General features: G+C 38.3%; 1 protein-coding gene across 1 annotated transcript in view; it reads right to left on the bottom strand.

Annotated features, from left to right (window-relative positions):
- Positions 1-11419, bottom strand: part of F5 (coagulation factor V) — a 35342-nt gene extending 23923 nt beyond the window's left edge. The window contains exons 1-5 of the mRNA XM_010719624.3: positions 11161-11419; positions 7346-7437; positions 6141-6263; positions 1539-1751; positions 547-690 (exon numbers count right to left, since the gene is read on the bottom strand). Coding sequence (XP_010717926.3) covers positions 547-690; positions 1539-1751; positions 6141-6263; positions 7346-7437; positions 11161-11321 — 733 coding nt within the window. The 5' untranslated portion in view covers positions 11322-11419. The remainder of the gene's footprint in view (positions 1-546; positions 691-1538; positions 1752-6140; positions 6264-7345; positions 7438-11160) is intronic.
- Between the last annotated feature and the right edge of the window lie 3532 nt (positions 11420-14951).

The following is a 14951-nucleotide window of genomic DNA, read 5'->3' as shown; positions in this document are numbered from 1 at the left end:
GTGACAATCAAGTTACAGCAAACTGGGGAAGAAAGAAGAAAATCAGCAGCCTCTTTCTGAGAGCCGATCTCTCCTCACTTGAAAGAAATGAGAAGGACCAAAGTTAAAGATTGAAGGCTATGGGTAGGGAAATTAAGTACCCTATCTAATATTTGTTTAATAAAAACAGCCTTCTGTATTTGCTCAATGGACTGGACAGAGATAAGAAGAAAGGAGAACAAGGGAGAATGCTAACAGAATAGTCTTATTATCACCATCTTGGTCTTCTCACTTAATTGTCTGATTTAATAGTAACTGATTTTAAAAGGACTTTGGTTGTTTTTAAAGTAAATAATCCTGTTTTCCTTAATAGCAATATGGCATAGCACTCATCCAGAATTTATATTATTAAAAACATGTTCTAAAAAAGGCTGTACCCCACTCATCTATTCCTGTTCTCTTGCACAAAAAAAAAAGCAAAACAAAACAAACAAAAAAAACAACAAACAGAGGCAAGGTTCAATCTTCATTAGTGTGTATGTCATGTCACATAAGCTTGTACAGTACCTGGTAACGTTCCATTGGCATACCCATTAATTGTGTATTTAAGTGATGTTGATCTTTGCCAACTCTTGTTTTCATCAAACACACCAAACATTAGTATATATTCCTTGTCAAAAAGTTTCTGTGACCCATCCTCATTTAGGCTTCCTATGAAGAGTAAAGAAATAAAAGATGTTAATTTCAAGCAGAAGTGAAGCAGTTTCCATACCAAAGTAATGGCATGTGTACGTATTTAACTAACTTGCTTCTTCTGTTACAATGTGCTACCTGAATCTGCCCCCAAAACCAAACATCTTAAGAATGATCATAAAGTGATTTTATTTCTGAAAATGCTTTTTGTCTTAGGTAACCATGGAATCAAAAAGTCTAATATCCAAGAGGAGAATATCCAGCAGCCTTCTGGACACAACCAGACTCTGACTTCTCTTCTGAGACTACAAGGCAAGAAGAAGGATGGCTGAGCCATTTACAGTGCGAACATTGCCTTTTCAAATACTGCATGAGGTCATCAGCTCTTTTAAAAAGCACAAAACTTCTGCATACAAAAGATTCACAGTACTTCAGAATTGGATCAGTTATAAGAAAGTATCAAGTTGAGTTTGTCATACAGGTGAGATTTCTATCAAAAAGTAGAATTCATTTTGGACATAAGTACCTGCCACACAGAATTATGGTTCTTTCTACAGATTGTTCACATACAAAAAAAAAAAATTCCATTTGCTACTTTCAATAAATGTATATCATTTAAGTCTGAAATAGATGTCATTTGGACTGCAGAAACTAAAAACTTTGGGAGCAATGAATGAGGCACCTGCCTTAAATGAAATTCTTTTATGAGAGACTACTCTTCTATATTTAAGAGACTACAAAATCCTGTTTTCTTGCAGAAAGGAGTCTTAGCTCAACAGCGGAATTTATCTGTTTCTCATACAAAACTTAATCAGTCAGTACCTTAACTGAAAAGTCCCTTTTTATAACATTCCCATATTCGGTACCTTTCTTGCAGATAAGCAGTGCTCCAATCAGACCAGAGTTAAAATCCGTTACCATGTTCTCATGAGAATAATACGCATAAGTAAGACAAGGAAGGTCAGCTTCTCTTGGACCAACTTCTTCTGTTATATCCCACACATATGTGTAGACCTGGCCTGGAAGCACAGCATCGTCTTGTTTTTCTACAGATGTTGTTCTGTCCTCATACAGAGAACCTGCCAAGAAAAAAACAGTAGGGTGGCATGAAAACTGAGTAATTAAAAGTATGAGCTAATTGAAGTTCCTACAACAATTCCAAAAGCTTGATATCTTTCTTACCTATTTGATATTTCATAGGGATGACTGATGGCTCCACTTACATTGTGGGGAGTAGCATGTAGGAAAGTATCTATTTCACTATCCTGTTTCTTACAGATTCAAGATTTTCTAAGACTGTCACCTCTGTCAAAAGGTGTCTGTCTTCAAATTAAGAGAGTTAAGATGGCATGAACCTTCAGCCTCTGCTCACTGATATTCAGTAGAAGTTGAAATACTGCTCACTTTGCCAGCTTTCTAATCACTTCTCATAAAGCCACTGTGCAGGCTAGCATTGGCTTGCTGCCTTAGAGCTTTTGTGCACTGCATATCTAAATAACAATAATGTCTCATATCTAAGCCTACAATAACCAAAGAAATGCAATATGAAAAAGGGGAATCAGAAAATGAAAATTCTAGGTGCAAAAGACACATTAATAAAACAGTGAAACTGAATTACCTATCACACCTATGTGATATCACAGGAGATGAAGGTTTGTACCCACACAACAAATAAAGCTTTGAATAAATTTGGAAACATCAAATAAAAACTTTGGTTCAGCACCTAGGGCAAGGCAATCCAAGGAGCACAGGCAATCACAGAGATTCACCCCATGGTACAGCAGGAATTTACGTGCCAGTTTGGACACTATCAAGAAGAGATCATAAACTGTATAAATGAGTTTACAATTCCTGAAGAAGATTATTTTGCACTTGCAGGATAATATTCTCCGAAAACCGTGTGTTCACTGCTAACAGTTATGTGAGGGAACAAGAAAACATCCCAAGTTTCACTTGTTTCATGAACAGTTACCCACCTACTCAATTCAAAGGTCACAAAATTGTCAGACCCTCCACATAGTCTAAAAAACCATTCATGGAGAACTTTCTTAGTGTTTGCTTCTGCGATTCCAGATCAGTGTTGTTTTGAAAAGCTTACAGTTTAGAATTCTACTCTCTTCCACTTCTTTCACCAAAATCTGCTCCAGAAAGAAAAGTCCAACAAACCTCAAGAAGCCCTTGCCCCAACACTTTTCTGGGCCACTCCCTTCCTTGCTCAAATATCAACAGGTAGAGTTCTTTGAGAAGAAGGGGCACTTCATTTATGTCTTTGCTCTGTCCAGTTCAAATCTACAGTAATTTTCAGATTTCTGGGGACAAAGGCTGCATAAGTCCTCACTTATGAAGATGCTTCTCTTTTTATGAATAAATATTCTGTAGCACAGTCTTGAGTCTAATTCTCCTTCATTCTGAAAGAGCTAGATTCTTAATTAGCAACTTTGTCTTTTTACCTGCTTCAGGCTGTCTTCACAGCCTTAATCAATTTTATAAGGCCAGTCTACTACTGCACCTTTTTTATACTTCCATGTGAATTCCAGCTTTCTGCAGTCTCCTTGACTATCCTTTAAATTGTCTTAACATCAAATTGTATTCTATTTTTGATCATTAGATCATTTTAAATGGCCAGAAAGCATTAAGTTGAATGATTAAAAAAAAAAAAAATAGCTAGTTCTACCCAATCGTTGTACCCTGGAAAAGCATTAGACTATATTTGTGTTATCCAAATGCATACATTCAGGTTCTGCTGTGAAATACAGCTTCTCACCCCTTAACTCCCTTCACTTCCTCAGGTTCCTGAGGTGCAAACTGTACTAGCTGGTCAGGAGAATGTACATTTCAGAAGACACACATATTCCTAGTATTACATTCACAAACAACAAAAGGAGCTGAAAATAGGTGTGAAGTTTTAATCCACTATCAACAGATGTCTGTGTTATACCTAAACCCAAACGTTCAAAGAATCACCAAGGTTGGAAAAGATTTCCAAGATCATCTAGCTTAACTGTCACTTATCAGCAATACCTCCCCACTAAACCATCTCCCTTAGTACCTCATCTAAACGTTTCTCGATCACCTCCAAGGATGGTGACTGCACCACGCCCATGGGCAGCCCATTCCAGCACTTGAACACTGTTTCGGAGAAGAACTTTTTCGTAACATCCAACCTGAATCTCCCCTGGAGCAACTTGAGGCCATTCCCTCTAGTCTTGTCGCTAATTATGCGGGAAAAGAGGCCAACCTCCACCTTGCCATAACCTCCTTTCAAAGTAATTGTAGAAGGTGACAAGGTCAAGCCCTGAGTCCCCTCTTCTACAGACAAAACAATACCAGTTCCCTCAGCCACTCCCCGTAAGACTCCTCACCAGCTCTGCTGACCTTCTCTGGACACGCTCCAGGGCATCGATGTCTTTCCGGTAGTGAGAGGAGCAAAACTGAACACAGTACTTGAGGTGTGGCCTCACCAGAGCTGAATACAGGGGACAATAACCTCCCTGCTCCTGCTGGCTGCATTATTTCTGATACAAGCCAGGATGCCATTGGCTTTTCTGGCCACCTGGGCACACTGCTGGTTCATGTTAACCAGCCTAGCATCAACCAACCTCCCTAGGTCCATTTCTTCCACAGAGTCTTTCTGCTCCAAGCCTGTAGTATTGCCTGGGGTTGTTGTGGCCAGCATGCAGGACCTGGCACTTGGTCTTTTTGAACTTCATCCCACTGGCCTCAGCCCAGCTTTCCAGCATGTCCAGATTGCTCTGTAGGGCTTTCCTACCCCCAGGCAGATCGACACTTCCTGCCAGCTTGGTGTTACCTGCAAACTTACTGAGGGTGCACTCAATGTCCTTGCTCATGTCATCAATTAAGATATTAATCAGGACAGGCCCCAGCACATACCCCTGGGGAGCACAACTCATGACCAGCCACCAGCTGAATTTAACTCCATTCACCACCACTTTCTGGGCCCAGCCCTCGAGCCAGTTCTTTACCCAGCAGAGTGTATCTGTCCAAGCCACAGGATGCCAGTTTCTCAGGAGAATAATGTGGGAGACAGCATCGAAGACTTTGCTGAAGTCTAGGTAGACTACAACAACAGCCTTTCCCTTGTTTACCAGGCAGGTCTCTCAATCACAGAATGAGATCAGGTTAGTTAAGTAGGACCTGCCTTTCATGAACCCATGCTGGCTGGGCCTGATCCCCCGGTTGTCCTGCACATGCTGATCTGCTCCATAACCTTCCCTGGCACCAAGGTCAGGCAGACAGGCTTGTAGCTCCCCAGATCCTCTTTGCAACATTTCCTATAGATGAGAGTCACATTGGCAAGCCTCTAGTCCTCTGGGACCTCTCTGGATGATCAGAACATCCAGGAACACTAGTAATCACCTCTGCCTGCTTTCTCAGGGTGGATGCCAACTGGCCCCATGGACTTCTGACAGTCTAGGTGGAGTAGCAGGTCTCTGTTTGTACTTGAATTCTGTTTCCACTTGAATTCTGCTCCCCATCTGAGACTTCCAGATCAGGGGGTAGAGTTCCTGAGGATAACTGGTCTGACTATTAAAGACAGGTGTAAAGAAGGCATTGAGAACCTCAGCCTTTTCCTTATCCTCAATGGTCACATTCACCACCACATACAGTAAAGGATAGAGATTATCCTTAGCTCTTCTTTTACTGTGAATATATTTGTAAAAAAGTTTTTTGTTCTCTTTCACTACAGAGGCTTCAATTCAAGCTGGGCTTTTGCCTTTCTAATTTTCTCCCTACGTATCCTAACAACATCTTTGTACTCTCACAAAGCTGCCCATCCCTTCTTCCACAGGAGGTAGATTCTTTTTCTCCTGGAGAAAAAGTCTCCTGTTCATCCACAAAAGTCTTCTTCCGCTCCTGGCTCATCTTACTGCACAGGGAGACAGCTTGCTCCTACACCTCTAAGACTTCCTTCTTCAGGAGTGACCTTCCTGGTCACCTTCACCCTTCAGGACTGAATCTCCAGACACCCTCCCTACCAGCATCCTGAATAAAGTCTGCCCTCTGGAAGTCCAAGGTAGCAGTTTTGCTGCCCCTCTTTCTTGACCTCACCAAGAATAGAGAACTCTACCATTTTGTGGTCACTCTGCTCAAGACAGCTCCCATTCTCCACATCTCCGACCAGTCCTTCTCTGTTTGTGAACAACAGATCTGGTGGGGCACCTCCTCTGGCAGGCTCTCTTTCCAGCTGCATCAGGAAGTTATCTTCCACACACTCTAGAAACCACCTAGATTGCTTCCTTTGCACTGTATTTACAGCATATATTGGGGAAGTTGAAATCCCCCATGAGAACAAGAGTTGGCAATCACACAGCTTCTGCTAGCTGCTCATAGAATACTTTGTCTGTCTCTTCATCTCGGAAGATGAAGACCCCCACCGGGACATCAGCATTGGTCTGGTTCTCTCTCTAGTCTACAAGAGGAAAACATGGGGATTTTACAGCATTTACCTTCTGCCTTTTTGTTGTAAACTAAGCCTTGGGGATGAATACTGATGGGTTTGTCAGCCAAATTCTTAAAGTGAACTATTAAAGTATCTCCCACTTCGGCACGCAGGGTTGGCCCAAGGAGTCCTGTCAAGATAAGGAGAGGAAAAACTGTGAACAAAACAGTTTGCTTAATGAAAGGAAGAATTCTTTCTCCAGCAGAGAATAAGAGCTCTCTCAAAGTACAAGCTGCACAAACTATAGACAGGAATGTAATACCACCACAAAGATTTACCTGTAAAAAGGCACATCAGGCTGCAAAACCTGCAGTTCACAGTCAGTTATGTTATAAAACTGAATGAGTAGCACTCTGGCTATTTTTCAGATATTGCATATTTAAAAAAACATTTCTGTTGGAGGTTCATTGGGAATTTCTAGGATTCATTCCTTCACATGCAATTTAGTCAGATATTTTTAGGAAGGCAGAATAAGAGATTTCAAGGGCATTAAAATATTTCTTTAAGTAGCACCCTCAGTGCACCTGTCAAAGGAGAAAAAGTACCAAAAATATATTCTGAAGTTCAAAATTTCATATTGAAAATTTCTTTATGCAAAGCTTGCAAATAGTTCTAGGAGGGCCTTAAACCTTTTCCCATAATGCAGAAACAAACAACAACAAAAAAAACCAAACCTCACTGGAAGAAGCCTGCTAAAGTAATCTTTCACCTGTTTGTCTCCTTTATTGTAAGCCACTTTGTGAATTTCTTTCTCTGTTAAATAAGAATTTTCAGAAAAAAGAGGAAAACACATTTGGAAAAAAATCAGATTTTTCAGACGCACTTGGAACAATTTGGTATCATCAATCTGACATAAGTTTGCTTTGAAATTAGATGCTTTTAATATCTGAATTTATTTTTTCCATTAATATGAAGAACAGACTATATAATTAGTCTGCATAAGTTCAAATACAAGTATAACACTTATGTATAGCATCAATACGAGACTTTGCCTCCATCCATCTAAAGCACCTTGAAATAGTAAAGGACATCAAAGGCAAGGAGTTATTTTTTCACACTTGACCTCATAATTTATTTCTTCCTTTCCAGTGACCTATCAGAAACACATTTAGTCTCAGATCTTGAGCAAATTGTACATGAATTTATAGTGTCATCACTGTGTCTTACTGGCTTTAAGATAAGCAGCAAACAAGCATCTTCTTTTCTATTTACCTGTAGACTTATCTGCTGGCTTTTCTTTTTTAAAATCTACTTCATATTCTCTGTAAGAAATTTTCTTAAACACAGGATCCAAATGTATCAATCTGAAACCACAAAAGTTACAAAAAAATTAAAAGGATAAAGATTCAAAAAAATGTCATTACAGGTTAACAGATACCTTGGAAAATGAATTCTGGAATTACATTTCATCACTTCCACATTTCGCTGAAGGCTGGCCACATAGTCCGACTCTTTGTACAGTCTTTCTTTCCCTCTTACTTCACTGTACCTAGGATATTCTTGAGCTAAACTATATCATACATATTAGACATACAATTACAATACCTAGCACAGTTTACCCCTTATTTTGCTTGTGGTTTCTATAGTCCTGATTTTGTGATGAAGATGTCTTTGTTTTCTTCACTATTTAAGACACAGTTGAAAATGTACTAACCATCTTTATCTGGAAAGCATCTGACACAACACTATGCGAAACCTGTATTTCTCTTTAAGGCTCATCACAATGATTCTATAATAGCATAAATAACAAGCACCAGTAGCAGCTATGACAAAAATAAACAACTAAAAAGACTGCTTTCTGGGAAACCTGGCAGTTCTTAGTCTTGTTACATAGATGACATGCACACCACAAACTGTTTTCTCAGCAAATGCACAAGCAAGCAGGAGGATACCAGCACAGAAGCCTTCTGGAATTAAAATAATGGTGAAACAAGTGTTAAAGGGAAAATAGTTTGTGCTTAGTTTAACATTTATGGTTGATTTCCTAGTACATACAATGACTGAATCCAACAGTACTTCTGCTTGCTATTTTTGTAATGCCCTCCCAGTTAAGCAAGGCACTTTTGATAGCAGGAAGTTTATGGGCTGCTCACACACAGAGAAGGCTGGGCAGAGATAATCAAATGAGCTGGCTTCAATGACATTCAGGGTCCAGATGGGGGAGATCTATTCTTGAAGAGATTTTTGTAAATCCTTCTCTTACACTTTTGCAACAAGTCAGGCAGAAGCAGTTCATGCTTCAAATCTTTGAAGTCACTGATAAAATTTAATTTCACTCTGAAGGAGAAGGGCATGATCCATGATCTTCACTGATGTGCTGCCCTAATGTGGCAATGTTCAATAGAACACGTACATAAGACTATGGGGGTAGAGGAAGAAACTTACCAATGCCAACTGTACAGCTAAAAGAAAAAAAATAATTGGGTTACCAACATTTCACAAATCTCAGAATATGCAATTTGGTCAGTTACAAAACTTTCAGTAGCTGCATCTGCAATGCTTCGTTCACAAAAAACACATTTTCACTCCGTTTTAAGTATTTTATGTATGTCACTTACACACGGTAATCTATAAACCTCTACAAAGATAGAGGGACCTTGATAAACTCAAAAGGTGGGCCCATGTGAAATCAATAAAATTTAATAAAGCAAAATGCAAGGTTTTGCACCTAGTTTGGGGTAATCCCAGATGTTTATACATACTGGGAGAAGAACTTCTTGAGAGCAGCCATGCTGAGAAGGGTCCTGGTTGATGAAAAACTTACCACGAACCAACAGTGAGCCCTTGTAGCCTGGAAGGCCAACAGTACCCTGGGCTGCATCAGAAGAGGGGTGGCCAGCAGAGTGAGGGAGGTTATTGTCCCTCTCTACTCTGCTCTTGTGAGGCCCCAACTAGAGTTTTGTGTCCAGGTCTGGGGGCCCAAACACAGGAAAGATGCAGAGCTACTAGGGAGGGCTTAGAGGAGGGCCACAAAGATGATAAAAGGGCTGGAGCACCCCTCCTATGAAGACAGGCTGAAGGAGCTGGGCTTGTAGAGAAGGGAAGGCTCCAGTTAGACACCACTACGGCCTTCTAATATTTATATACTAGTCATTAGGGAGATTTTAAACAGGAGATAAATCAACTTTTACATGGGTAGATAATGATAGGACAAGGAGTAATGGTTTTAAACTAAAGAGGGAAGATTTAGATTAGATGTCAGGGGGAAGTTTTTCACTGAGAAGATAGTGAGGTGCTGGAACAGGTTGCCCAGAGAAGCTGTTGATGCCCCATTCCTGGAGGTGTTCAAGGCCAAACTGGATGAGGCCCTGGGCAACCAGAGCTGCTGAGTGACAACCCTGCTCGCAGAGGGTGGATTGGAACTATGAGATCTTTACAGTCCCTTCCAAACCAAGCCATTCTATGCTTCTGTGCTGAAGAGCAGTTAAGCATCCTTAGTCTAAATATCTTGAAGATCGATTAAAGAAAAAACATTGGCAGAATCCACTTTATTTTCAGCATCCTCATTTACCTAGAACTCTAAGAAGCAAACAATCAGATTCTTACTCTACATTTAAGCACCAAGTTTCTGCTGAAAGAGAACAAGTTACATACTCAAATGCCTTTGGTATTCAAGTCATTAGCCCTTCTGCAATAAAAATTTTTCCAGAGGTTTTTTTTTGAGCTGATGTTCTACAGAGTTCATTAGATCCACTCAATATTGTGTTGCTTTAAGTACTTATGTGATATTACTTCAATAGGCATTGTGTATGGAAAAAGTCTTACATAATTGTAGACTGAAAACTTCAAACTGAGGTTTGAGGCATATCCTATTCACTGCATGAAAACAATATATCCAAAATGTGATGTTTAATGAAATGGTAGGTAATCTTAATTCTTGTCTGCACTAAATGCAGCAATATGAAGTTCTAAACACTAAATCCACATGTCCAGGTCAATAGTTGACATTTGGCTTAATTTACCTACACTTAAATTCCATTTTCTTCTATCTTGGCCATTTAGCATTAAGGTGATAGCAGTTTTCTAACACTTCCAAGGGGAGTTTTAGAAACCATAAAAACTTGGTTTCAATTAACCTTGAAAAATATTTAGAAAAACAGAAATCTGACCTGGAAGTTCAGATTTACACACACACAAAACCAGACTAAGAAAACCAGTCATGTGCTGATACAAAAAAAATGCAGTAGTATTAAAATACATTCTTTAGCATCAGAGAAAACACGTCATTTGTACTATTTCACCCCAATTCATAAACAAATAAAAGCTGTGTATTGTAGCCATATAGTGAGCATAGTATAAGAACAAAGTATAATTTAGACAATTCCAAAGAATGTGCAAGTCATTTGCAGCTTTGCACTTGCCGTGTTTATTATCACAAGCATATCTTGTCAAAACAAAGAAGCTAATTTATATGCTCAATCTGCATGTGCATGTAGCATTATGAGCTTGCAATGCAGTAAGAAAAAAGAATTTTGAAAATAGTATTTTCACTTAAATAGCAATATTTGATTCTACAACCTTTGCTCAGCAGAACCCAGGATGAACATTTCACAGAAACTACTGAATAACTCAGAAACAACATCAGCTAGTTCCAAAGTTCATCAGGCTCTGATTTAAGTGAAAGTAAGAGTACCCAAATTAGAAGCTATTTATTCCCTAAAGTCTGAAAGCTTTTGCAGAATTACCAATCTACTGCTAATTCTAGCAATCCACAAAATCCATACATTTAAAAATAATAACACTAAAGCAAAACAAGACAAAACAACCCAAGACAACAAAACAAAACAAATACTGTACAGATACAGAAGATGATAAAAGCAAGTTCTGGAATATATGCAACAAAAGTGCTCTGAAAATATAAAAAATGTTTTTATTAAAGCTTTTGATATTTCATTGGTTCTAGTTGAGATCACACAGATCCTCCAAAACCAACTGAAGTATTCCTGGTCTCTAAAATTCCATAGGAGACAAAAAACACTTTCAGTCACAAGACAGGGCTAGTTTCACCCTTCCTTGTACTTTGTTACCTGGACTTTTCCTCAGACTCCGGTTTGTAGGTCCAAACAGTGAACTGAGCAGCTATATAATGCTCCCTGACCTTCACAGCTCCCACCACGTGCTTCTCCGAGTCCGGCCACCATGAACTGAGCAGAAGCAAGAGAAAAAGATGCATGCAGTGGAGTGTCATGGTATGAATGCCTGCCTACGCTGCTCTGGAAGATGAAGCAGAAATTGCTGCTTTTATTGCTGTTTCAGCTTCTAACTTCCCCTCAGAAATGAAATAATCCTGACGCAAGAGGATAACACTGTTCGCTACACTCAGGTCACTGCTCTTCACCTCCTCCTCCCCTTGCTGACAGGGATCCAGTAGAGATAAAAAAAAAAAAAAAAAAAAAAAAAAAAAAAACAACTGTTTAAACTACCTTCACTCCCCTCCTCCACATCATTTTCAGGAAGAGACGTGCACCAAAGAGAAGCTGCTTCAGCCCCCCTACAGACTGTGGATGGCTCATTGTCTACTGAAGCAGCAGGATATCAGAAGCAGGAAACAATTACTTAGATTACTTACAATTACAAGATGTTTCACTCGGTTAGGAAGAAGGGGGCACATATTCCATCTTCCAAGAAGATTTAAAAAAAAAAAAAAAAAAAAAAACAAAACTCAGCAGATAGTCAGTATAGTGGAAATTTCCCACTTAGATTTTACATCTCCTAGAGCCTAAGGAATCATTCCTTTTGAGAGACAAAATGCTGAGAGATTAGGTACAGGGACTAGAACTGGATGCAGAGCTAAATATATTTCAAGTTTACTTCAGGTTACCTCATACTGAATATTCATAATTTCCAAACACGTTGTTAACTTCAGTTTGGTTCTCACAACATTCTCAAGAAACTCAGATAATGGATAATGAAATGGCTTCCCATTGGCAGCTCACAGGCCAGCCTGAAGATTTGTCTGCAATCAAAATCCTTCTAATCAAGTCTTCATTAGGATCTGTTGTAATTTATCTAAGGAAAAATTATTAGGAAAGTACCTTTTGATAAGCTCAGTATAAATGTCAACTATATCAACAAAGGCGTCTCCCTGGTTTTGCTAGTGCTTAAAAACATGTCAAAACAACAAGAAAATTTTTAAATTTGATCCCTGTGCACTGGGATTATTGGAGAGAAAAAGAAAAAACACTATTTTTTTTCCATGAATATATATTTACAACTTTTTTTTTTTTCTTCAAGAATGTCTTGCTGATGTTTCCAAGAAAAATACTTAAAAAAGAAGTCAAAATAATTTCATTCCAGACTCAGACAAAAATAAGGATGAAATTACTTTATACTACTTCAAAACAAAAGCTGCTAAGTTCCAGGTTCAACAATTCCTTGCTCAGCAGAATGGCCTAATTGGCAGCTTCTATGATAACTCTATCCAAACGAGTATGACATAGCCTTAGAAGAGATAGGGAAACAGTTAAAAAAATAAACAAATCAGACATGACTAATTGCTAAATGTTCACTTACCAAACTTCTGGATAGTTCGATGCCTAAACCTGAAAAAAAAAGTCACAATCAACTTGTACAGCAAAAGATCACAGGCATGGAAAAATAGGTTAGCTCCTATTCCACCCGCATGGAGCTAATTACTTGGAGCTGCTTTGACTCATACATGAACTGGATTCAAAATCCAGAATCCAGCAACAACCAGGTTGGACTACAATGTGTGCAATATTATTGAGGAGAAAATCTTAGGTACACAGTTCAATAGTATTTCATTATTAAATAATTATTGTTTTGATTAAAGAATCCACCACAATCCTTAGCAAACTGCTTCAATGATTTTAAAGTAATTAGTTATAATATTTGTCTCAGTTCTGCTCCAGTTCTAATCTTATCTCTGCCTAAGGATTTAATTCAGTGCCAGTGTTTAAAAGTTTGACAGTGTAAAAATACCTGTAATTTAGATTTTATGAAAAAATAATTTCTGGGCAAATGAACAATCCGTACAAAACTGATGAAGATGTTTCTGAAGTACATTCTGTTAAAACTAAGCCATCTTCACTTTTAAGTTAGTTCGCCTCGTCTCCAGAAGCACATTTCTCAGACAACAAATCATGAAGAAGTAATGAAAAAGTAAAAGGGATCAAATATATTAGGAATAAAAAATGCACGATATCAGTGAAATCGCTTTTCACAAACCTGGCTGATAAAATCAATAGTTTTAAAAGAAGAGTGATCAAAATAGACCAGACCAATCTTCCAGTAAGCTACAATGATTAGCATGCATCAGCCTTCTTTAATCTTTAAGAACAAGAAGTCCCATGTTGGCTATTTACCTATTTTCTCCTCACTTTTCCCATCTCATAAGATCCACGTAAAATTGAATAGCCTGAAGTCATCTGGGTTAGCCTGTTTCTTTTTTGGTAGTAATTTAAAAAAAAACTTACTGTACCTCACTGTGTCCTCCAGGCTTTGGGAAGTTTCAGTGTTTTGAATATCAGTATTAATAACCTGAAGACCCTGATTCTTTCTACCTATTTTTTTTCTATTAACTGCCTACAGTTGTTGTTTTTTTCAGTTAGCATTTAACTAAAATAAATAATGTTACAAGTGATGCAGAAATACATTTTCAGTTTCAGTTCTTTCAAAACCATGCAATTTTATTGCCTATACAAAACCATATCTATAATATTAACAACTTCTCCTTGGCAACACTGTATGTGCATCCAGCTTTGTTATCATCATTGCTTGCCCTTATTTTTAAACAACATCAGCAACATCAAAAGATCTTGTGGGCAAAAGCCATGTGTGGAGTTGCACGGATCCAGTCCATACTGACAAAAGACATTCAATGTTATTCCCAAAAGCTATGTAGTACTTTTGGGATGTATTGATATTCACATGCTCCATAAAAACAAAGCATGGAAAGAGAAGCATAAGCAGTATTTTCTAATAATAAAAGCTGGCTACTTCCTATTGAGGAAATGTATCGTCTATTCCAACACCTAGTAATTATGGTCCTGGAACTTGTTATACTACAAACAGAAACATATTCAAATAGTGGCACTGTAGATTGACCTTGAAAACAAATTAGTACTGTAAATTTTTCAGGCTGAATAGCCTAGACTGAGTCTGTGCAATCAAGAATAGATAACTTTTCAAAAAAGAGCTCTGAAATTATTTTCCTCTTTCTACAAATTACTAGGACCTGTAACAAAATTCTTTCTGCTTTATCACAAACACTATCCTAAGTGCTCCCAGGCAGCAACATCTCAAAAGTTGCCATCAGTTTTAACAATTGCATAATTGCGACAAAGAGGGAGCTAGCATAAAGAAAAGGATATATAGCAATTATTGAATTGGTCACTATTAATAACCTCACACAGATTTCCCCCTCTCTCATTCAAGCACACAAACAAAAACACAATGTGCCCAGTAAGAATACTTCATTTAGCAAAGGGTGAAAGGACTTCTATGGGCAAACAGTGAGTTAATTATTGATCAGTAGCAAACACATAATTTTGAATGCAGGTAAAAGATGGAGGGGGCACTTACCAAATCTACCAGGCACAATTCATATGAGAAGCCAACAAATAAATATCTTCACATCTGTAAGAACGCACTAAAGCTAATAAAAGTTAAAAAGCAACTAATTTTAGAAAATTTGAAGCAGATGTACCATGTTGAAAGCCACATGTGCATACTGTGAAAATGGACAGTATATAGAAACTCTTCACCTTTGTTTCTGAGAACAACTTACACATTTTGTATTTGATGGCAGCACACACATAAGAACACATTCTGTGCAGCTCTTATATGACCACATCAC

The sequence above is a fragment of the Meleagris gallopavo genome, chromosome 1 (assembly GCF_905368555.1).
Source record: "Meleagris gallopavo chromosome 1, MGAL_WU_HG_1.1, whole genome shotgun sequence".
Classification (NCBI taxonomy): Eukaryota; Metazoa; Chordata; class Aves; order Galliformes; family Phasianidae; genus Meleagris; species Meleagris gallopavo.
Note: the sequence above shows the minus strand (reverse complement) of the source record. Positions and strands in the feature narration are given on the sequence as shown.